The sequence below is a fragment of the Hemiscyllium ocellatum genome, chromosome 17 (assembly GCF_020745735.1).
Source record: "Hemiscyllium ocellatum isolate sHemOce1 chromosome 17, sHemOce1.pat.X.cur, whole genome shotgun sequence".
Lineage (NCBI taxonomy): Eukaryota > Metazoa > Chordata > Chondrichthyes > Orectolobiformes > Hemiscylliidae > Hemiscyllium > Hemiscyllium ocellatum.
In genome coordinates, this window is record NC_083417.1 from 965,931 (window position 1) to 991,509 (window position 25,579).

At 42.1% G+C, this 25,579-nt stretch overlaps 1 protein-coding gene across 1 annotated transcript in view; it reads right to left on the reverse strand.

Annotated features, from left to right (window-relative positions):
• The window catches only part of cdh15 (cadherin 15, type 1, M-cadherin (myotubule)), a 106,461-nt gene that overhangs the window by 15,952 nt on the left and 64,930 nt on the right, over nucleotides 1-25,579 (reverse strand). The window contains exons 6-11 of the mRNA XM_060837537.1: nucleotides 18,038-18,166; nucleotides 16,399-16,584; nucleotides 12,989-13,242; nucleotides 12,603-12,745; nucleotides 4,032-4,268; nucleotides 2,693-2,932 (exon numbers count right to left, since the gene is read on the reverse strand). Coding sequence (XP_060693520.1) covers nucleotides 2,693-2,932; nucleotides 4,032-4,268; nucleotides 12,603-12,745; nucleotides 12,989-13,242; nucleotides 16,399-16,584; nucleotides 18,038-18,166 — 1,189 coding nt within the window. The remainder of the gene's footprint in view (nucleotides 1-2,692; nucleotides 2,933-4,031; nucleotides 4,269-12,602; nucleotides 12,746-12,988; nucleotides 13,243-16,398; nucleotides 16,585-18,037; nucleotides 18,167-25,579) is intronic.

Here is a 25,579-nt window from a genome sequence, read left to right on the forward strand (position 1 = left end):
GACAGGGGACGAAACATCTGCAACTTAAATTAGGATAACTATGAAAGAATAAAGGTAGAATTAGCTACAGTGATCTGAGAAAAACATTGAGCAAAAAAGATGGTCGAGGAATTGTTGTGGATACTTAAGAAAATAGTATTCAGCCCGAGGATTTCAAAAGCTTTAGAAAACATCAAAAAATGATCAAAAAAGGGTGAAAATAGACTTTTGAGGCTAAAAGAAGGCTTCTTTAAATACATAGAAAGGAAAAGAGAGGCCAAAGTGGACATTGACACCGCAGAGAATGAGGCTGGAAATAATAATGAGGAAACAGGAAAAGAAGAGGAGTTGAATAAACACTTAGCATCAATCTTCATCATATAAAAGACAAATAGCATTCTAGGAATGCTAAATAATCATGGAGCAAAAGAAGGCAAGAGGAAATAAATACCATCACCAGAGAAAATTTATTAGGGAAACTAATGGACTAAAGGACAACACATCCCCTAGACATGATGAGCTATATAAACAATATAATATTAAAAGAAGCAGCTACAGAGATAATAGATGCACGAGTAATAATCTTGCAAGAATTCCTGGATTCAGAAAAAAGTTCTGAATTTTGAGGATTGGAAAACTGCCAATTTAAGACTCTTATGTAAAAAGGGGAGACAAAAAAATCCAAATAACAAGTGACCAGTTAGCTTAACACCTATTATTGGGAAAATGATAGAGTATATGTTAAAGGATGAAATACCGGAGCATTTAGAAATGCAAAACATGATAAAGCGGAGTCAGCATGGGTTCATGTTGGGGAAATCATGCCTGACAAATTTATTAGAATACTTTGAGGAGATAACAAGTACGATAGTAAAGGGGAACTAGTGGATGTCATAGTTTTGGATTTCCAAAGGGTATTAACAAGGTACCGGATATTAGGCAGCGAATAAGAGCCCTGGCGTTGGATATAGTCTATTTGTATGGACAGAGGATTTGCTTATGAATAGAAAACAGACAATTGGGATGTGAGGTACATTTTTATGATGGCTACCTGTAACTAGTGGGGTGCCACAGAGATCACTGCTGGGGCCATAATTATTTAGAACGCATATTAAGGACTTGGATAAGGAGAGTGAATATACTATACCCATGTTTGTGGGCGATATAAAAATACAAATAAGTAGTGAGGGTTATTTGTACAGGTCAAATGAGTGGGCAAAAACTTGGCAGGTGGAATTTATACTTTATTCATTCATGGACCAGCACTGGCTTCCCCACCACAAGTTGCCCTCAAACTGATTGGCTTGCTAAGCCATTTCAGAGGGCAGTAAAGAGTCAACCATCATTTTGCTGTGAGTCTGGAGATGCATATAGACCAGACCAGGTAAAGATGTCATTTTTCCATTCCTGATGGACGCCAGTGAACCAGTTGGGTTTTTACGAAGGTCAACAATAGTTTCATGGTCATCATCAGATTTTTATTCTGCCTGTTTGTCCAACGTAATGTTGTATATAAACATATAAATAGAAAGCGGGGTCCACCACCAGTGCTTCATCTGAAGGCTCACTGAAGATGTTACCGAGTATGGTGACAAACTTGCCGGCTCAGTGAGCAAACTTACATCCAGAATCTCAACCTGAGCTACAAATCTTCTCAAAACATGTTTAATGAATTCTAATGACAATACCACTCTGCCATTGGAGCTGAATATTACTTCAATGAAGAAAGACTGTGAAAACCTGCAGTGTAGAGGGATTTGGGAGTCCTAGTGCATAAACCACAAAAAACTAACTTACTCGTAGGCAATAGGGAAGTCAATTGGAATGTGGGCCTTTTATTTAAATGTGGGGAAGCCTTGCTAAGGTTCACATTAGACCATATCTTGAATACCTGTGAGCAGTTTTGGTGTCCTTATTTAAAAGATATTACTGACATAAGAGACAGTCCAGAGAAAGTCAATCCTAGGTATGGGGGAATTTTATTGTGAGGAGTGTTTGAGTCAGTTCAGCCTGTTCTGATTGGAAAACCTCAAACTGAGCTACAAATCTTCTCAAAACTTGTTCTGATTGGAATTTAGAAGAATAAGAGGTGGCCTTATTGAAACATGTGAGGTTCTCAGGAGATTTCAACATCCTTTCTTCCCCAGCAGTCTGCACTCTTCCATGTCCCACCAGCTATAGTACAAATACTTCCCCCTCCATAGGTCACATCAGCTCTAATGAAGAGTCATGTAGATTCGAAACGTTAGCTTGCTGTCTCTCCATGGATGCTGCCTGACTCACTGTGATCTCCAGCATTTGATCCTTGAAAACTAGATTTTGGGAGGTGATTCCCAAGGAAGCTTCTAGGTCAAGAGGGCACAATCTGAGTAAAGGTTGCCCAACTAGGACAGAGATGTAAGAATAGTGAGTGTATGGGCTTCCTCACCGATAGATACTGATCATTCAGTGTATTCAATTCTTAATTGGTAAGGGAATGGAGGGCTGTAGGGAAAAGGCATGAAAGTGAAATTGAGGATTATCAGGTCAGACATGATCTTATAGAATGGCAGGAACAGACTTGATGGGCTGAATGGCCTACTTCTGTTTCTCAATCTTCTGAATTGTTTTGGCCAGACTGTATAACTGGAAGGCACAATACCATGGACTGACTATATGTGAAACAGATGTCAGGGGAAAGAATCATTGGAAAGACAAGGAAACTGATACTCACAAAGTAAGAGCAGGACGCTGGTGAGAATAACCATTGCAGCTCCAAAGCTCAGACCCACATGGGTACCAAGAATTGCAGCTGCTCCAGGTGTACAATCACCTTTCACACTGCAGAAACAAATGGTCACATTCAGGGTGTGGTCCTGGCTCAGACGGGGCTGCCCTGAGTCACTCACACGAATCTGGAGGCTATAAGTTCCTTCACTGACATCCTGCCGAGCTCTCAGCTGAGAATGTGTGTCTGTCGGTGAGAACAGAAAAATTGAAATCTGTCTGTAATATGAATTGCCAAATTCTGCACTCCACCAGCAACATTCCCTTGATAACTTTCATTATTCCAAACTTAATATCATAAAATCCAGAAACAAAAGTAAAAATGGGACATGGTGTGGTCTGAAAGGGGATGGACAGGATTTAGGTTTAGGATCAATCCTATTCTTTAGGGTCTGCTGGTAAATAAATTCCAATGGCTTCATCAGGCTAATATTGAGATGTTATTTGCAAATGAAGTATACCTCTTGCCTCAGGCATGGGCTCATGTAACTCTGGGTATTGATGGTTTTATTTATATATGTTTAGTAGTATGGAGTGGCTCAGTGGTCAGCACTACTGCCTTACAGCAACAGTGACCTGGGTTCAATTCCAGCCTTGGGTAACTATTTGTGTGGAGTTTGCACATTCTCCCTGTGTCTGTGTGGGTTTCCTCCAGGTGTTCTGGTTTCCTCCCTCAGTCTAAAAATGTGCAGATTAGGTGGATTGACTATGTTAAATTGGCCATTGTGTCCAGGGATATGCAGGCTAGGTGGATTAACCATGGGAAATGTAGGGTTACAGGGACAGGATAGGGAGGTGGGATGCTGTTTGAAGGAACCGTACAGACTTGATGGGCCAATGGCCTGTTTCCACACTGTAGGAATTCTATGATTTTGTCCATGTGGACATATTCGGTTTAGATACAAAATAAACCTTCCTGTACAATGTCAAAGTGAAAGCTAAGCTCTCTCTACACTGCCCACAACAAAAAAAAAACCCATGACAGGGACAGCATGGGGTTAGATACAGAGCTAAGCTCCCTCTACGCTGTTCCCATCAAACATTCCCAAGACTGGTACATCATAGGGTTCAGTACAGAGAAATGGTCCCCCATGCCATCTCTGCGAAATACTCTCAGGGCAAGTATAGTTTGGAATTAGACACAGAGTAGTAAATCACTTGCAGGACATGTACAGCACAGGATTAAATACAGAGTAAAGTTTCTCTCTCTGAACAATGACTGGCAATGGGCCATTCTTATTGTATCTGATGTTTCCTGACACATTTCACCCTCAGACTACACCCACCATTTAAGTGCCTGATTGTCCAGTTCTGGGAATATTCAGAGTCATCGGGAACAATCTCAAAATGAAAGGGTTCAGCATGAGGCTCAAGGTCTCCATCCAGTGCCCAGAGGAGGACTCCATCATCCTTGTCCCACTGACTGCACAAAAAGCCATGTTGTGGGTGTAGAACAGGAGGGAAATCGTTGACCTCAGTCACATGAATCTCCAGGGTTCCTGTTGCTGTATGTGGTGGCTCTCCTGTTATTACAAACATCACAAGTTAAAGAATTAGAAGAATCCTAAACAAGCATAATTCTCCTGCTGCCAGACCTGCTGAGATTTTCCAGAATTTTCTCTTTTGGTTTCAGATTCCACCCTCTGCAGTAATTTGCTTTTATTTTAATTCTCCTTCAATACTGATAGAGAATAGATTCTCTGGATTGTGGAGTTAAGTGATGGTTGAGGAGGAAATACATTGAACAGATGCCAGACCAGAGAGTGGTCACCATCCATTAGCAGAGGGGCAGAAGGGAGAGAGAAAAATAAGAAGTGGGGGAGTGAGATGGAATGGACAGGAGAAGAAGAGATAGGGGAGGTGACTGACAGGGAGGGGAGAGAAGAAGAATTAACAGAGGGAAATAATAAAGGACAAGGAAAGATGGAATGGAAAGGGTAAGATAAGTGGGAAAAGAAACGTGTAGGAGAGGAGAGGATTTTTTTTTAATGAGATCCACTCTGGAACCTGATCACTTGTCTAATGATGTTAGCTGCCCATTTCTTCACTGTAAATCATCACCATGCCACTTGTATGTCATTATCCAATGCAATTCCCTAAAGGCCATACTTCTCATTCTGAAAAGTCAGTGCACCTCAAATTGGTGCAGATGGGAAAAGTAGATAAGCCGAGTATAACTGAGAGCCAGTGTATGTCCTACTTTGCTGCTATTATGGAGCTAAAGATTTGCAATAATACAGATAAAATATTGGGAGGAATGTGAAATGATCAGGATGAGTGTGAAATAGACTGAAAAGAATGTGAAGTAAATAAGAATCAATGTAACAGGTCAAGATCATTGTGAAGCAGATGAGGAGGAATGTGAGCAAGAATTACAATAAACTAGGTCAGGATCACTGAAATGAAGAAGGTGGATGCGGGTCGGTTGCCTGGTGAGTACAAAGTGCTGTTTCCCTTTCTCCAAAATTAGCCTTAGGACTGGGAAAATTAAAACTTCCAATTTTTTATTTAATTGCCAGTATTAAGTAAAATTTGGGGATTGATAGTAAACCAGAAGTTGAGGTTGGGCTAAGTCTTACGGCTTGGTGGGAGTGAACTGCCATGCATTGGGAACTGTTTGCCAGACAGGAAATAAAGAGCAAAATAAATGGAGGCCTCTTTTCAATTGACAGGCAATGACTAGTACCACAGTGATCAGTGCTTGGACCCCAGCTGTTCACAATATTAATTATTTAGATGAGGTAACTAACTGTAATATCTCTAAGTTTGTAGATGACAATTGGGGGAAGGGTAAATATGATGCTGCAAGACAGGATCTGAGGAGCATAAATTGGGAGCATAGGCTTCAGGGAAGGTTGTCGTTGAAATGTGGAACGTTTTCAAGGAACAGATACGACGTGTCCTTGATATGTATGTACCTGTCAGGCAGGAAAGAGATGGTCGTGTGAGGGAACCTTGGTTGACGAGGGAGGTTGAATGTCTTGTAAGGAGGAAGAAGGAGGCTTACATAAGGTTGAGGAAATAAGATTCAGACAGAGCATTGGAAGGATACAGGATAGCCAGGAGGGAGCTGAAGAAAGGGATTAGGAGAGCTAAGAGAGGGCATGAAAAATCTTTGGCAGGTAGGATGTGAGAAACATGAGAATGACGAGAACGAGAGTAGGTCCGATCAAGGACAGCAGTGGGAGACTGTGTATTGAGTCGGAAGAGATAGGAGAGGTCTTGAATGAGTACTTTTCTTCAGTATTTACAAATGAGAGGGACCGTATTGTTGAAGAGGAGAGTATGAAATGGACTGGTAAGCTAGAGGAGGTACTTGTTAGGAAGGAAGATGTGTTAGGCATTTTGAAAAACTTGAGGATAGACATGTCCCCGGGCCTGACGGGATATATCCTAGGATTATGTGGGAAGCAAGAGAGGAAATTGCAGAACCGTTGACAATGATCTTTTAGTCTTCACTGTCAACGGGGGTGGTGCCAGGGGACTGGAGAGTGGCGAATGTTGTGCCCCTGTTCAAAAAGGGAATAGGGATAACCCCGGGAATTACGGGCCAGTTAGTCTTACTTTGGTGGTAGGCAAAGTAATGGAAAGGGTACTGAGGGATAGGATTTATGAGTATCTGGAAAGACACTGCTTGATTAGGGACAGCCAGCATGGATTTGTGAGGGGTAGGTCTTGCCTTACAAGTCTTACTGAATTCTTTGAGGAGGTGACGAAGCATGTGGATGAGGGTAGAGCAGTGAATGTAGTGTACATGGATTTTAGTAAGGCATTTGATAAGGTTCCCCATGGTAGGCTTGTGCGGAAAGTCAGGAGGCATGGGATAGTGGCCATTTGGCCAGTTGGATAGAGAACTGGCTAACCGGTCGAAGTCAGAGAGTGGTGGTAGATGGTAAATATTCAGCCTGGAGCCCAGTTACAAGTGGAGTTCTACAGGGATCAGTTCTGGGTCCTCTGCTGTTTGTAATTTTTATTAATGACTTGGAAAAGGGAGTCGAAGGGTGGGTCAATAAATTTGCAGACGATACGAAGATTGGTGGAGTTGTGGATAGTGAGAAGGGCTGTTGTCGACTGCAAAGGGACTTAGATATGATGCAGAGCTGGGCTGAGGGGTGGCAGATGGAGTTCAACCCTGCCAAGTGTGAGGTTGTCCATTTTGGAAGGACAAATAAGAATGCGGAATACAGGATTAATGGTAGGGTTCTTAGTAAGTGGAGGAACAGAGGGATTTTGGGGTCTATGTACATAGATCTTTGAAAGTTGTCACTCAGGTGGATAGAGCTTGTAAGAAGGCCTATGGTGTATTAGCGTACATTAGCGGAGGGATTGAATTCAAGAGTCGTGAGGTGATGTTGCAGCTGTACAGGACCTTGGTAAGGCCACATTTGGAGTACTGTGTGCAGTTCTGGTCACCTTATTTTAGGAAAGATGTGGAAGCTTTGGAGAGAGTGCAGAGAAGATGTTGCCTGGAATGGAGAATAGGGCATACGAGGATAGGTTGAGAGTGCTAGGCCTTTTCTCATTAGAACAGCGAAAGATGAGGGGTGACTTGATAGAGGTTTATAAGATGATCAGGGGAATAGATAGAGTAGACAGTCAGAGACTTTTTCCCCGGGTACAACAGAGTGTTACAAGGGGACATAAATTTAAGGTGGAGGGTGGAAGGTATAGGGGGGATGTCAGGGGTAGGTTCTTTGCCCAGAGAGTGGTGGGGACATGGAATGTGCTGCCTGTGGGAGTGGCAGAATCAGAATCATTGGTGACCTTTAAGCAGCAATTGGATAGGTCCATGGACAAATGTTCGGCACATCGAGGGCTGAAGGGCCTGTTCTGTGCTGTATTGTTCTATGTTCTATGTTCTATGTTCTAAAGCTGGGTGGGAAGGTGAACTATGAAAAGGATGCAGAGATGCTTCAGTGTGATTTGGACGAGTTGAGTGAGTGGGCACATGTATGACAAATGAAATATAATGTGGATAAATGGGAGATTATCCATTTTGTTAGCAGAAAAAGTCAATGTCACTGACTCTTAACTGCCCTCTGAGCAATTACAGATAGGCAATAAATGCTGACCCTCATCCTGTGAATGAATAAAACAAAAACAATTAAACAACTCACTGGAGGAACAGGTTTCACAAATATCCCCAAACTCACCGAAGGGGGAACTGCGCTCACCAGTGCGTTAGCAGCATTTTCCACTCATTTTATTAGTTATGTAAAATCTGTACAAAACCGTATTCAGCCTCAACATGAGTATTGAATCCAGTTCTGTACAACACATGTTGGAAAGAATGTGAATATATTTGGGAGAGAAAAATTCACAAAAATAATTCCAGAGATGAGGAATTTTAGTTATGTGGATTGATGAGAGAAGTTAGGTCATTTCTTCGTGGAGAAGAGAATGTTGAGAACAGATTTGATAGAGAAGTTCCAAATCTTGATGGGTCGGGATATAATGGATAAGGAAAAGCTCTTCTCCATTGTTGGATGGATCGTCAGAGGGCATCCACTTAATATAGTTGCAAAATAAGTAATGGAGACACGAGGAAAACATTTTTTTCTTGTAGAAAGTGGTTAGGATTGGAAATTCACTTCGAGAGACTGCAGCTCAACCAAGGCTTTCAAACGGCAATTAGATCAGTATGATCATTCACAGGTGATGTAAATTTTTTGAAAAGTTTTGGTAATTTACATATAAAAAAACTGAAACTAACATGGTCATTCTAACAGATGAGAGACTTAACAAACAATCAAGGTATTTTTCAATGTATAATTTCAGTTACATCACACTGTAAACATTTGCTATAAGTTCTGTGTCTTACAACTGTGTACTCCACAACCACCTGATGAAGGAGCATCGCTCCGAAAGCTAGTGCTTCCAATTAAACCTGTTGGACTATAACCTGGTGTTGTGTGATTTTTAACTTTGTACACTCCATTTCAACACTGGCATCTCCAAATGTAGATTTTGACTTATTACCAAACTCCAGTCATTTTCCCATAACCCTGCAAGTTGGTTCTATTTAAATAACCATTCATAGCACTCTTGAATTCCTCAACTGAAACTTCCTCCACTACATGCTCCAGACCATGCATTCCAAACCCAAACTATTTGCTGTGTAAAAAAGTTTTTTTTTCACTTCACATTTGCTTCTTCTGCAAAACCTCTAGTTCCTGATCATTTTATAAGCAGAGCTAAAAATGTGTTGCTGGAAAAGCGCAGCAGGTCAGGCAGCATCCAGGAGCAGGAGAATCGACGTTTCGGGCATGAGCCCTTCTTCAGGCTCTCCTGAAGAAGGGCTCATGCCCGAAACGTCAATTCTCCTGCTCCTTGGATGCTGCCTGACCTGCTGCGCTTTTCCAGCAACACATTTTCAGCTCTGATCTCCAGCATCTGTGGTCCTCACTTTCTCCCATTTTATAAGCAGGAACAGTTTCTCCCTATCCACTCTGTCCAAATGTCACATGATTTTGAAAACTTCTACCAAATCTCCTCTTGAACTTTACCTCTCCAAAAAAGTCCCAACTTCCCTGATCTACTTTCATACTGAGGTTTCTCATTCTTAGAGCTATTCGTGTAAATCTTTTCTGCACTCACGCCAATGCATTCTCATCCTTTCTAATGTGTGGTACTCAGAATTTTATACATAATATTTTCAGCTAAGGTCTAAACAATGTTATCTCCCTCCTCTTGTAATGTGTGCCCTATAAATTAATGTGCCCTATAAAAATTCCTGATGAAGGGCTCTGGCCCAAAACGTCAAATTTCCTGTTCCTTGGATGCTGCCTAACCTGCTGTGCTTTAACCAGCAACACATTTTCACCTATAAATTAGGCTGAGCACGTAGTGGAGGAAGGTTCAATTGAGGAATTCAAGAGTGCTATGGACGGTTATTGAAATAGAACCAACTTGCAGGGTTACGGGGAAATGACTGGAGTTTGGTAAAAAGTCAAAATCTACATTTGGAGATGCCAGTGTTGGACTGGAGTGTACAAAGTTAAAAGTGCTTGGTAACGAACCAGGCCAGGTGTTTGATTTAGTGGTAGGTGAGCACTTTGGAGAGAGTGACCATAATTCAGTTATGTTTGGTTTAGCAAGGGACAGGGATAGGTACATGCCACAGGTCAAGGATTACCGATGGGGCGAGGGCAATTATAATTTGATTCGGCAAGAATTAGGATGCATAGAATGGGGTAGCAAAATGCAGGGGATGCAGACAATGGAAATATGGAGCTGGTTTAAGGAACAGATATTGCATGTCCTTGATAGGTATGTCCCTGTCAGGCAGAAAGAGAGCGATAAGGTAAGGGAACTGTGGTTTACAACAGAAATTGCATCTCTTGTTAAGCAGAAGAAGGAGGTTTATGTGTTGATGAGGCAAGATGGTACAGAGGCAATGGAGAGTTACAGATCAGCTAGGAAGGATTTAAAGAGAGAGTTAAGAAGAGCAAAGAGAGAACATGAGCAGTCTTTAGCAGGTAGAATAAAGGAGAACCCTAAAGCTTTCTATAGGTATGTGAGGAATAAAAGGATGATTAGGGTAGGAATAGGACCAGTCAAAGACCGAAGTGGTAAGTTGAGTGTGGACCCTGTGGAGACCAGAGAGGTGCTAAATGAACATTTCTCATCGGTTTTCATTCAGGAAAAGGAGAATATTGTGGAGGAGAAGAATGAGGTACGAGATATTAGACTAGAAAGGATCGAGGTTAGTTACACACAAGTGTTATCAATTCTAGAAGGAGTGAAAGTAGACAAGTCCCCTGGGCCGGATGGGATTTATCTGAGGATTCTCTGGAAAGCTAGGGAGGAAATGGCAGAGCCCTTAGCTTTGATATTTGAGTCATCATTGTCTACAGGTTTAGTACCAGAGGACTGGAGGATTGCAAATGTTGTGCCCTTGTTCAAGAAGGGCAGTAGAGATGACCCAGGTAATTATAGACCAGTGAGCCTTACTTCTGTTATAGGGAAGGCTTTGGAAAGGATTATAAGAGATGAGATTTATAATCATCTAGCAAGCAACAATTTGATTTCAGATAGTCAACATAGTTTCATTAAGGGCAGGTCGTGTCTCACAAACCTCATTGAGTTTTTTAAGAAGTGACCAAGCATGTAGATGAGGATAGGGCAGTTGATGTGGTATACATGGACTTCAGTAAAGCCTTAGATAAGGTTCCACATGATAGGCTGTTGGACAAAATGCAGAAGCATGGAATTGAAGGTAATTTAGCACTTTGGGTTAGAAATAGGCTTTCTGAAAGAAGGCAGCGAGTGGTGGTTGATGGAAAATATTCAGCCTGGAGTCCAGTTACTAGTGGTGTGACACAACGATATGTTTTGGGACCCACTGCTGTTTGTCACTTTTATAAATGACTTAGACGCAGGCATAGGTGGATGGATTAATAAATTTGAAGATGGCACGATAGTCAGTGGAGTAATGGACAGTTTGGAAGAATGTAACAGGTTGCAGGGGGATTTAGATAAACTGCAGGATTGGGCTGAGAGGTGGCAAATGGAGTTCAGTGCAGCTAAATGTGAGGTGATGCACTTTGGGAAGAATAACAGGAAAGCAGAGTACTGGGTCAATGGAAAGATTCTTGGTAGTGTGGATGTGCAGAGGGATCCTGGAGTCCATGTACGTAGATCCCTGAAAGTTGCTACCCAGGTTGATCGTGCTGTTAAGGTGGCATACAGTGTGTTCGGTTTCATTGGTAGAGGGATTGAGTTCCAGAGCTGCAATATTATGCTGCAACTATACAAAATGCTAGTGTGGCCAAACTTGGAATATTGTGTATAGTTTTGGTTGCCATATTTCGGGAAGGATGTGGGAGCATTGGAAAAGGTGCAGAGGAGACTTACGAGAATATTGCCTGGTCTGGAGGGAAGGTCTTGTGAGGAAAGGCTGAGAGACTTGGGTTTGTGCTCACTGGAAAGAAGAAGGCTAAGAGGGGATTTGATAGAGATATACAAGATAATCAGAGGATTAGATAGGGTAGACAGTGAAAGACTTTTTCCTAGGATGATGACGTCAGCTTGTACAAAGGGGCATAACTACAAATTGAGGGCTAATAGATTTAAGACAGATGTCAGAGGCAGGTTCTTTACTCAGAGAGTGGTAAGGGCGTGGAATGCCCTACCTGCCAATGTAGTCAACTCAGCCACATTAGGGAGATTTGAACAATCCTTGAATGAGCACATGGATGATGATGGGATAGGGTAGGGGGACAAACTGAGAATAGTTCACAATATCGAGGGCCGAAGGGCCTGTTCTGCACTGTATTGTTCTATGTTCTAACTCTGGGTGTTTTATTATCAGCTCTCTTTACCTGAGCTGTCATCTTTAATAAATTATGCACACGTACATCCAGTTATCACTGCTTCTGCATACCCTTTAGAGCGATACTGTTTGTTTTTTATTGCTTCATTTCACATTGAAATTCATCTGCTAACTATCCATCTGAAAAAATATTGCAATCTGCAGGAAAAAGGCAGGACAATGTCAGTATGTGAATTGCTTCAGCATGTGCTGGCGTAGACAAGGGTGAGTTGAGTGGTCTGCTGCTCTTGCCTGCTGCAACTATTGCAACTAGTCTGTGTTCAAAAGCAGTAAAACTAACACATTGAAATGCTGAGAGGAGGTCCCAAGTCTAAGCTGCAATAGAATTTGCAATGTGACCTCTCTTTATTTTTCTGTTTTATTGCTCTATTCCTGCTGTCTTTCTACCAATCATGAGCATGGACTCCATTTACTACCTTATTTATATGGACGACACTAATTATTATTTCAATTTATACTGTTCTTTAACTCTGTCATTCCCTGTTTATTCCCATCAGTCTGTACCTCAATATTCATTGCTTACCGTTGTCCGTGGCTGTGATAACAGCTATGTACCGATGTTTAAGCAGGAATGGAGAGCCACGCTGAATCTTCTGCTGAACAAATATCTCCCCTGTATTCACATCCACCATTAACCAATCAGCAGGATCATACTGAATCCCGTAACTGGAATACAGCAGAGGGTGGGGTTAGTGGCCCAGGAGGTAAAGACACAGAGGAGAAAGTGCAGACAGTAAACACCCCTAACACCAGGGCTACACAGGCTGTGAGGGTAAACATCCCAGACACCACAGGCAAACATCCAAACAAGGATGGGGGAATAGCCAGGCAAGAGTGGTAATAAACCCAAACCGAAAAACAGAAATACATGATCAGACTAAGAATTGAACAATTAACTGTCATCCTCACCTGATATTTTGTTGTTGTTTGGTGTCAGGATCAGTGACAGTGTAGACTGTTAGAAGGCTTCCCGCTGTTAAACCTTCTGGCACATTCAGTTCTCGGGGGTCTTCCACAAACCTAGGAGCTTCATTCACATCTGTAACTGTCACAATGACTTTAGCTGAGGAACGGAGAGTTTGAGGTGCACCGGGACTGACAGCTTCCCTGTTCTTCACTTCTATAGTCAGGATATGTTTGTCGGCCTTCTCATAATCCAGACTCTGAAACAGATGGCAGCACAATAAACCCTGACGGATAACTCCTTGGTTTCTCCATTTTATTTTTCCTTTGCCTCAACTTTTCTTCCCTTGTACACTAGTAACGTGACCATTGTCCCGGCCTGTGTCTAAAATACACTGAACAACAACTTACATTTATATATCATCTTTAACCAAGCAAAATACCCCTTTATGCCCCATGGGAGCTTTACAAAGCCAAACATGATACTGAGTCACATAAGGAATATCAGGATACATTATGAAAAGCTTGACAAATACTATAAGGAGCATCTTAAAGGAGGGGAGAAAGGTGCGGGGATACAAGTTTGGAGTGAATTCTTGAACTTAGCATGATGACCCTTATGTTCTGGGAATATTGTACTTTCACTTTGTCCGTTGTCCCTTTAAGACCAAAGTAGGTTTGGGAGTATTGTGAAAGAGGGCTAATTGTTTTCCTGATGATGATATAATTAGGTTCTAAGAAATATCTATGTGACCGCAGGTTGTCACGTGGATGAACAGCTCAGAAACAAAGAACAAACAGACAGGTTTCAGCCTTTGTTACATGGCAGTTCAAAACATCCTAAAAATTCCAGTGAGAGGAAACAAAGAGTGGCTTCAATAGTTTCCAAATGTAAGTTTTCTACGTGACAGTTTTAAATCCCATCCTGATGTGAAGTTTCTAAGCAGTGACTGTGTTATATTAGTGGGTTAAACAGTTAGAAAACGGTGGGAAGGGCAGGGAACAATTCACTTCCCCACTGTTTCAATGTTGCCAGAGCCCAACAGTCCATTTATAGGAATTTAGTTGTAGGAGTAGGTCACTTAATCTTTGAACCTGTTCCACCTGGATCAGATCATTATGGTTGGTCAGATTAAGGTACATTCTCACCTACCCCTGTTAACCTGTGGCTCTGTTGTTAGTCAAGGTATACTTAAATTCCACCAACTGCTGTGGTAGGATTTGAATTTGTGTCATAGAGTCAGAGAGATGCACAGCACGGAAACAGACCCTTCGATCCAACCCATACATGTTGACTGCATATCCTAAATTGATCTCATCCCATTTGCCAGCATTTGGCCCATATCCGTCTAAACCTTCCTATTTATATACCCATCCAGATGCCTTTTAAAATGTTGTCTTAGATGCACTCCAATGTCCAGAAATACTGGAACTCAAACAGCAATGTAGGTTTCTTTCTGTCTTGCTCCCTCTCTCTCTCTTTCTCTCTCACTCGCTCACTGACCACGTGGTCCTGTCTTTGTATCTCTTCCTCCTTTTTAAAGTATTGTTGCTTTGATCTTTTCTCCCCCCAAAGTTCCAAAACAATGCAACAGCTTATAAAACAATAATTAGTGCTTTTGGAATTTGACTGAGCAATAGTTAGGGCTTCTGGCTTACAAGTTCAGTAATATTAACACTATGCTACCATTTCCCCTCTGAAGGGGCTTGAGAGGGGAGTTTCTGAGGCGTCTATGTTTTCTGGAATATTGGGACACATATGAGAGGAGGTTTACAGATGTGCGCCTTCTTGGTGGTAATCTGTGTCTGGGGACATTGCATGGAATACTACTGCTGGTCAATGTGATCTTAGACCAAAATGATTGAATGAGCAGTGAGAGATCCTACAAAACAAAGGTTGAATTGGAAATACGGTCCTACATTTGTGCAGGATGTGATGGAAGTGATTAGAACAATGTGAGGCATGAAATTTATTGATTTATTTGAAATAACCTTCACCAGTTAATCATTGTTTAAAATATGTTAATTTGATTTTGTTTGTTATAGTAAATGTTTATAAAAGTTAAATCATATTGAGCAAATTTCTTTCCATTGGTATCATGGAAATAGCTCTCTTTAAAATAAAAGGCCTCTGTAGGATTATAACATTAAGGACCAGGAGTTCCAGCAGTACCACCAACAGTAGACAGATTAAAAAGTTGAGGCTATAATAAACAGCAAAATTGTAGGAGTGCAGGAGTGTAGGAGTGTTGTGGGGCTGGAGGAGATAGAGAAGGGGTGAGACCCAAACAGATTTGCTAAATAAGGGAAATGAATTACAAGCCCAAAGCTCAGGCTCAACATTCTCTCTGACATTGCAGGATGAGCAATGGTTCTGCTAAGATCTTCTAGAACATAAAATGTAGAACAATACAGCACAGAACAGGCCCTTTGGCCCTTGATGTTGCGCGACCCGTGAACTATTCTCAGCTCGTCCCCCTACGCTATTCCATCATCATCCATGTGCTTATCCAAGGATTGTTCAAATCTCCCTAATGTGGCTGAGGTGACTACATTAGCAGGTAGGGCATTCCAGGCCCTTACCACTCTCTGCGTAAAGAACCTGCCTCTGACATCTGTCTTAAATCTATCACTCCTCAATTTGTAGCTATGCCCTTCGTACAAGCTGAAGTCATCATCCTAGGAAAAAGACTTTCACTGTCTACCCTATCTAATTCTCTGATCATCTTGTATGTCTCTATCACATCCCCTCTTTCCTCCTCCTTGCCAATGAGAACACACCCAAGTCTCTAAGCCTTTCCTCATAAGACCTTCCCTCCAGACCAGGCAATATTCTCGTAAGTCTCCTCTGCACCTTTTGCAATGCTCCCACATTCTTCCTGAAATATGGTGACCAGAACTCTACACAATATTCCAGGTGTGGCTGCACTAGTGTTTTGTATAGTTCTCAGTGTCAATGAGGAATAATGTAGTAATAAAACAGAAAAAAATGTTGGCACTACTCAACAGATCAAGCAGAAAGTGAGAGGGTAAGGATTCGTTAATGTCCTTGGGAGAAGTTTCAACAGATTTTTATCAATTTGAACATTCAACAGGACTTAGGCAATCTGATTCCTGAAACCAGATGCTGGCTAACCTAACCATTTCACTGACAGCTGGTGAGCTGTTGGGAGATCAAGATCGAATGGCCAGACCCCAGCTGAAGAATTATCTCCAGTTGGGAGCACATTTAACCATTCAGTCTCCCCACGGATCTTTCTTGAGAGCATCCTTTTGCTGCTAAGAGAGAGAAAAGAGCCCATCTCCCCTCTCATAATCCTGGGTTGGGTTTGGAGAGTTTTCTGAAAAAGAAGGTTCAGTTTTCTAAACATAAATCTAATTGCTAAACTGCTTTTTGATTGGCTATATCCCTTTACTTTTTCAACAAATAAGATGCCTCTGTTGGTGTCCGGCTCAGTCTTGATGCTGAAAAGTCCACTGTCATTGCCATCAATAATCGTGTAGTCTACAAGCCAGTTCGGTGTTCCAGGCTGATCCTTGTCCACCACGCTGATGTGGCCAATCTCTGCTCCCACCATGTCCTCTGATACTTCAAAAGTGAACTGTAAGGACCAAATTCAGAGATTATTGGAAATTGTAATTAATAGTTATTTAAAAATGTTATATTTTCTCATTTCATGGAGAACTGAGTCTGAGCAAAGTTTGCTAAATGCCTTGACCCCAAAAACCTGCAGTGTGTTTGGTGGAAGTAAAATAGATTATTCAGAATTAAGCTGACACTAGTTACACCAAACTAATTTCAACCTCATGGCTGACATTTCCATCATAATGACAGGGCAATTCCTGGAATGGCGGGATTACCTTACACTGAAAGATTGGAGTGTATACCCTTGAGTTTAGAAGACTGAGAGGGGATCTGATTGAGACATAAAAGATTATTAAAGGATTGGACACTCTGGAGGCAGGAAACATGTTTCCGCTGACGGGTGAGTGTCGAACAGCTTAAAAATATGGGGTAGATCATTTAGGACAGAGATGAGGAGAAACTTCTTCATCCAGAGAGTGGTGGCTGTGTGGAATGCTCTGTCCCAGAGGGCAGTGGAGGCCCAGTCTCTGGATTCATTTAAGAAAGAGTTGGTTAAAGCTCTCAAGGATAGTGGAATCAAGGGTTATGGAGATAAGGCAGGAACAGGATACTGATTAAGGATGATCAGCCATGATCATATTGAATGGTGGTGCAGATTCGAAGGGCAGAATGGCCTATTCCTGCACCTACTGTCTATTGTCTATTGGCAGAGCTAGGAACTCAAAACAGACCTGCATTTCTATTCAGGCATATCCATAGAACCAAGAGAAAGATGTGGAAGCCAAGATGGAGTCTACTGCTGGATGAAGATATAGACCTCTGAAAACAGCCATTGGAAGAAACTGAAGGTTGCCTTTGGGAGTTCAAACAAATACTTGCCCAGGTTTCTTCATTGGGAGAACCTCTCAGGTTCACTAAAGGCATTTAAATCCTGGGAGCACCTCCAATTCTGTGAAGTTTGGCAGGGTTAACAATGGATGCTGAACTTGTCTTTATCTTAGTAATAACACGTCAAAATACCACACTGCAGGCATTCCTTATTCAGGTTATCCTAAACTACTCGTTATGTATATCCCTGTTGAAATTCTACATTACAGACCTTGTTCCTTTCCCTTTGATAATGTCTTGCACTTTGACCCTTCAGCAAGGACAAAATGAGGACTGCAGATGGTGGAGATCAGAGTCGAGATTAGAGTATTGCTGGAAAAGCACAGCAGGTCAAGCAGCATCTGAGGAGCAGGAGAATTGACTTTTTGGGCATAAGCTCTTCATCAGGAATAAAGGGTTTATGCCTGAAATGTTGATTCTGTTGCTCCTCAGATGCTGCCTGACCTGCTATGCTTTTCCAGCACCACATTGTTAATTCTGACCCTTCATCTTGATTATATCCTGCACTAAATCATGAGTTTGAACTTTTCCCTAAATTCTCAATAATTGATGTGATTGACAGACAGAATTATATTACAAACCTCGTTGGCAATAAACTCTGGGGCATTGTCATTGATGTCATCAATGAAGATAACTGCAGTGGCGGTGGTGGAGAGTCCTTCACCTGACAGATCTGCCACTTGTAGAGTCAAATTATACACAGAAATATTCTGCAAATACAAAAGGAACATTCAAGGAAGAATAATCACTCAGTCGTGTTACTGTGCACACTATATTGGAACAAACAGTAAAATGTAAAGAGCTGGATAACATAACAGGCTGAGAAAGTCTTTAAATATCTCCACCATCTGTCCATAATCCCCAATCCAGTCTCTCTCCATATTCCCTGACCCTGTCTCTTCATCTTCTATCTCTCCAAACACCTTGATCCAGTCTCTCCAAAATCCCTAATTCCATTTCTCTGTACGTCTTGATCTCAATCCCATCTCTCCATGACTCATTTTAGGAATGGGTGTGACCATAATTATTTCACATCAGATATCATAGAATCGCATAGTAATGGTGGAGGTCATTTGATCTATTACACCTATGCTGGTTTTTAGTGTCCAATTACTCCGACTTTCCTGTTGTACTGGGGTGCACAAAGTTAAAATTCACACATCACCAGGTTATAGTCCAACAGGTTTATTTTGAAGCGATAGCTTTCGGAGCGCCGCTCCTTCATCAAGTGGTTGTGGAGTACCAGATCTTAAGACACGGAATTTGTAGCAAAAGTTTACAAACAGGACAATCTTCCCTTGATCCAGAGGGGTGCTAATTTCCTGGGTGGGAAATTTGCTGGTGCTATTCGGGTGGGTTTAAACTAGCTCAGCAGGGATATGGGAACCTGAGGTTTAGTTGCAGTGTACAGGAGGATGAGAGTAGGAAGGACAGGGACAGGATTTCAGGGTCACAGGAATATGCTGGTGGACAGCGAAGTGGTTTGAAGTATGTCTACTTCAACACCTAGAAGTATCCGGAATAAGGTAGGTGAGCTTGCTGCATGGATAGGTACCTGGGACTTTGATGTTGTGGCCATTTCAGAGACATGGATAGAGCAGGGTGAGGAATGGATGTTGCAGGTTCCAGGGTTTAGATCTTTCATTAAGAACAGGCAAGGCGATAAAAGAGGGGGAGGTGTAGCCTGGTTAGTCAAGGATAGTATAAAGGTGGCTGAAAGAACTTTTGATGAGGACTCGTCTACTGAGGTAGTGTGGGCTGAGGTTAGAAACAGGAGAGGAGAGGCCACACTGCTGGGAGTTTTTATAGGCCTCAGCAGAGTTCCAGGGAGGTGGAAGAGAGGATTAGCAAAATTATTCTGGGCAGGAGTGAAAGGATCAGGGTGGTCATTATGGGGGACTTTAACATCCCCAACAATGACTGGAAATGCTATAACTCCAGTACATCGGATGTATTAGTTTTTGTCCAATGTGTGCAGGAGGGTTTCCTGACACAGTATGTCGAAGTGCCGACAAGAGGGGAGGCCACATTGGATCTGGTGCTTGGTAATGAACAAGGCCTGGTGTTTGATTTAGTTGTAGGTGAGCACTTTGGAGAGAGTGACCATAATTCAGTTATGTTTAGTTGAGCGATGGAAAAGGTTAGGTACATGCCACAGGTCAAAAGTTATCAATGGGGCAAGGGCAATTATAATGTGATTAGGCAAGAATTAGGATGCATATAATGGGGTAGCAAAATGCAGGGGATGCAGACAATGGAAATGTGGTGTGGGTTAAAGGAACAGATATTGTGTGTCCTTGATAGGTATGTCCCTGTCAGGCAGGGAGGAAGTTATAAGGTAAGGGAACTGTGGTTTACTACAGAAATTGCATCTCTTGTTACAAAGAAGAAGGAGGTTTGTGTGATGGTGAGACGAGATGGTTCAGATGAGGCGATGGAGAGTTAGAGATTAGCTAGGAAGGATTTAAAGAGAGAGTTAAGAAGAGCAAAGAGAGGACACGAGCAGTCTTCAGCAAATAGAATAAAGGAGAACCCAAAAGCTTTCTATAGGTATGATTAGATTAGATTAGATTAGATTACTTACAGTGTGGAAACAGGCCCTTCAGCCCAACAAGTCCACACCGATCTTCCGAAGAGCAACCCACCCGGGACTCATTCCCCTACATTTACCCCTTCCCCTAACACTATGGGCAATTTAGCATGGCCAATTCACCTAACCGGCACATTCTTGGACTGTGGGAGGAAACTAGAGCACCAGGAGGAATCCACGCAGACACGGGGAGAATGTGCAAACTCCAAACAGACAGTTGCCTGAGGCGGGAATTGAACCGGGGTCTTTGGCGCAGTGAAGGTATGTGAGGAATAAAAGGGTGATTAGGTAGGAATAGGGCCAATCAAAGACCGAAGTGGGAAGTTGAGTGTGGACCCTGTGGAGATCAGAGAGGTGCTAAATGAACATTTCTCATCGGTTTTCACTCAGGGAAAGGAGAATATTGTAGAGGAGAAGAATGAGGTACGAGATATTAGACTAGAAAGGATTGAGGATAGTTACAAACAGGTGTTATCAATTCTAGAAGGAGTGAAAGTAGACAAGTCCCCTGGGCCAGATGGGATTTATCAGAGGATTCTCTGGGAAGCTAGGGAGGAGATAAGCAGAGCCTTTGGCTTTGATATTTGAGTCGTCATTGTCTACAGGTTTAGTACCAGAGGACTGGAGGATTGCAAATGTTGTGCCCTGTTCAAGAAGGGCAGCAGAGATGACCCAGGTAATTATAGACCAGTGGACCTTACTTCTGTTGTAGGAAAGATTTTGGAAAGGATTATAAGAGATAAGATTTATAATCATCTAGCAAGCAATAATTTTTTCTAGGTTGAGGATGTCAGCTTGTACAAGAGGGCATAACTGCAAATTGAGGGGTGATAGATTTAAGACAGATATCAGAGGCAGGTTCTTTACACAGAGAGTGGTAAGGGCGTGGAATGCCCTACCTGCCAATGTAGTTAACTCAGCCACATTAGGGAGATTTAAAAAATCCTTGGATAAGCACATGGATGATGATGGGATAGTGTAGGGGGACGAGCTGAGAATAGTTCACAGGTCGACACAACATCGAGGGCGCTGTATTGTTCTGTGTTCTATTTTCTATGTAACTGAAATTATATATTGGATTGTTTGTTAAGTCTCTCATCTTTTAGAATGACCATGTTGGTTTCAGTTTTTTTCATATGTAAATCCCAGAACTTTTTTAAAAAGTTACATTCTCAAATGAACTTCAACAATAGGTGCCATGTCAGCTCAGATAATGCACTGAATCCATCTAAGATTCTGTAAATCCCTTTTTTAGGCATAGAACCATTGAACTGAACATTGGGGCACAGACAGCCTCACACAGGGCACCTCACACCTTCAATGCCTTATCTCAGCTGACTGGCACTGATTGTTAAGTTCACTTGAGAACGTAACTTTAAAAAAATCCTCTTGAATTTGCATATGAAAAAACTGAAACCAACATGATCATTCTAAAAGATGGGAGACTTAGCAAACAATCCAGTTCTTTTTAAAATATATGATCTCAGTTGCATCACACTATAAACTTTTGCTATAAATTCTGCGTCTTATGATCTTATATTCCACAACCACCAGATGAAGGAGCAGTGTGTCGAAAGCTAGTGCTTCCAAATAAACCTGTTGGACTATAACCTGGTGTTGTGTGATTTTTAACTTCCTACTCCCCTACTTTTTTTCCATAATCCTCCAAATGTTTGTTTTAATTTTTAACAAATTCCCTTTGAAAGTTATTATTGAATCTGCTTCCACCATCCATTCAGAAAGTATGTTCCAGATCACAACTTATTAAGTAAAAATATATTCAATCAGGTCACCTCAGGATATTTGAGAATCAATTTAAACCTGTTTCCTAATTAGTTTCTGTTATTTTCTGCATCAAAACCCTTCAATATTTTGAACATATCTGTCAACTTTCCTTTTCACAAAGCTGAACGCCCACCTTTTTGAGTTTTCTCCAATAACTGATCACTCATTCTGGGTATGATTCCAACTCTCGTCAAAGGTTTGTTTTTTGAGTTCTATTCCACTATTAATAAAGTCAAGGCTCCCGTAAGTTTTTAAACAGCACTCTCACCCTATCCTGTCAACCTCAAAACTTTCTATGTGCATAACTTTGGGTCCCTGCATTTTTTAACGGGACTCTTAATGCAGACAAAAAATGATGATCAGGTAGTATATGTGGAGCAAGAGTCAGAGTTCACATTTCAAGTTAGAGGTGTAACAGATTGTAAGCTATTGAGAAGATAGAAAGTACCAAAGGAAAGAACTGTGTTAGGCTGGAGGGCAGGAGAGACTGAGTGACCACACTTTCCACTTCTGATGAAAGACTACAGCTGTGAAATGTGAGCTGTTTCTCGACGCAGAAAGGGGAGATGTAGCTGAGACAGTCACTGGACTGTCAACATGCTGTGAATGAATTCTTAAATAAAGATGCTGTCTGACCTGCTGAGCATTATCAGCACTTTTCTTTATTTCAGATTTCCAGCATCAGTATTTTAGTTCAGCTTGAATTTGTTTTGGTTTTAACTGATGTCACCTCCTCAATGCTCAGGTCTGGTGAAGGGTGGGAGATGGCAATAGGTGCTGGAAGAAAGAGAGAGAGGAGAGAGATAGAGACAGGGAAAAAGAGAGAGAGAGAGAGACTATTAACATGAGGTGTGCACCTGAGACAGGTATCAAGTATACAGTGAATGGAAAGTGCTGGAAGATTAGAAAAGTGCCAGGTAACATGTTTATTTATAAAGAAAGGAGATAGAAAATAGGTAGTTACAGACCAGTTCACGTGACATCTATTACTGAGGAAATGTTAGAATCTTCAAGGTTTGTGCGAAGATTTGTAGCTCGGGTGCTCGTTGTTGTGGTTCTGTTCGCCGAGCTGGAAGTTTTTGTTGCAAACGTTTCGTCCCCTGGCTAGGCGACATCATCAGTGCTCTGGAGCCTCCTGCGAAGCGCTTCTTTGATGTTTCTTCCGGTATTTATAGTGGTCTGTCCTTGCCGCTTCCTGTTGTCAGTTTCAGCTGTCCGCTGTAGTGGTTGGTATATTGGGTCCAGGTCGATGTGTTTGTTGATGGAGTTTGTGGATGAATGCCATGCCTCTAGGAATTCCCTGGCTGTTCTCTGTCTGGCTTGCCCTATGATAGTGGTGTTGTCCCAGTCGAATTCATGTTGCTTGTTGTCTGTGTGTGTGGCTACTAGGGATAGCTGGTCATGTCGTTTCGTGGCTAGTTGATGTTCATATATGCGGATTGTTAGCTGTCTTCCTGTCTGTCCTATATAGTGTTTTGTGCAGTCCTTGCATGGTATTTTGTACACTACATTAGTTTTGCTCATGTTGGGTATCGGGTCCTTTGTTCTAGTGAGTTGTTGTCTGAGCGTGGCTGTTGGTTTGTGTGCTGTTATGAGTCCTAAGGGATGCAGTAGTCTGGCTGTCAGTTCAGAAACGCTCCTGATGTATGGTAGTGTGGCTAGTCCTTTTGGTTGTGGCATGTCCTCGTTCCGTGGTCTATCTCTTAGGCATCTGTTGATAAAGTTGCGCGGGTATCCGTTTTTGGCGAATACCTTGTATAGGTGTTCCTCTTCCTCTTTTCGCAGTTCTGGTGTACTGCAGTGTGTTGTAGCTCTTTTGAATAGTGTCCTGATGCAACTTCGTTTGTGTGTGTTGGGGTGGTTACTTTCATAGTTTAGGACTTGGTCAGTGTGTGTGGTTTTCCTGTGTACCCTTGTGGTGAATTCTCCGTTCAGTGTTCTCTGTACTAACACGTCTAGGAATGGGAGTTGGCTATCCTTTTCTTCTTCTCTTGTGAATTGGATTCCTGTGAGTGTGGCGTTGATGATTCGGTGTGTTTTTTCTATTTCCGTGTTTTTAATGATTACAAACGTGTCATCGACATATCTGACCCAGAGTTTGGGTTGAATTTGTGGTAGGACTGTTTGTTCTAACCTTTGCATAACTGCCTCTGCTATGAGTCCCGAGATTGGTGATCCCATGGGTGTTCCGTTGATTTGTTCGTATATCTGGTTGTTGAATGTGAAGTGTGTAGTGAGGCACAAGTCCAGTAGTTTAAGTATGCCATCTTTGTTGATAGGTTCCGCGTCCTGTTTTCTGTTCTGTATGTCCAGTAAGTTGGCTATTGTTTCTCTGGCTAGGGTTTTGTCAATCGAAGTGAACAGTGCCGTCACGTCGAATGAGATCATGGTTTCTTCTTTGTCTATGTGTATATTTCTGATGATGTTCAAGAATTCCTGTGTTGATTGTATGGAGTGTTTGGATCCGCTGACCAGGTGTTTCAGTTTCTGTTGTAGTTCTTTAGCCAGTTTGTATGATGGTGTCCCTGGTAGTGATACTATGGGTCTGAGTGGGATGTCTGGTTTGTGTACTTTAGGTAGTCCATAGAATCTGGGGGTGTTGTTGCTTTCCGGTTTCATTCTTTGTAGGTCAGCTTTGGTTATCTGTCCGTTTTTTTGTAGATTCCTTAGTGTGTTATTTATTCTATTGGTGAGTTGTGGTGTGGGGTCAAATTCCTTCATTTGGTAGGTGTTGGTATCTGCGAGTAGTTGTTGTGCTTTTTGGATATAATCTGATTTATCTAGGATGACCGTCATTCTGCCTTTATCTGCTGGTAGTATGATTATGTTCTTATCGTTTCTTAGCCACACTCACAGGAATCCGATTCACGAGAGAAGAAGAAAAGGATAGCCAACTCCCATTCCTAGATGTGATAGTACAGAGAACACCAAACGGAGAATTCACCACAAGGGTACACAGGAAAGCAACACACACCGACCAAGTCCTAAACTATGAAAGTAACCACCCCAACACACACAAACGAAGCTGCATCAGGACACTATTCAAAAGAGCTACAACACACTGCAGTACACCAGAACTGCGAAAAGAGGAAGAGGAACACCTATACAAGGTATTCGCCAAAAACTGATACCCACGCAACTTCATCAACAGATGCCTAAGAGAAAGACCACGGAACGAGGACATGCCACAACCCAAAGGACTAGCCACACTACCATACATCAGGAGCGTTTCTGAACTGACAGCCAGACTACTGTGTCCCTTAGGACTCATAACAGCACACAAACCAACAGCCACGCTCAGACAACAACTCACTAGAACGAAGGACCCGATACCCAACACGAGCAAAACTAATGTAGTGTACAAAATACCATGCAAGGACTGCACAAAACACTATATAGGACAAACAGAAGACAGCTAACAATCCGCATACATGAACACCAACTAGCCACGAAACAACACGACCAGCTATCCCTAGTAGCCACACACACAGACAACAAGCAACATGAATTCGACTGGGACAACACCACTATCATAGGGCAAGCCAGACAGAGAACAGCCAGGGAATTCCTAGAGGCATGGCATTCATCCACAAATTCCATCAACAGACACATCGACCTGGACCCAATATACCAACCACTACAGCGGACAGCTGAAACTGACAACCGGAAGCGGCAAGGACAGGCCACTATAAATACCGGAAGAAACATCAAAGAAGCGCTTCGCAGGAGGCTCCAAAGCACTGATGAT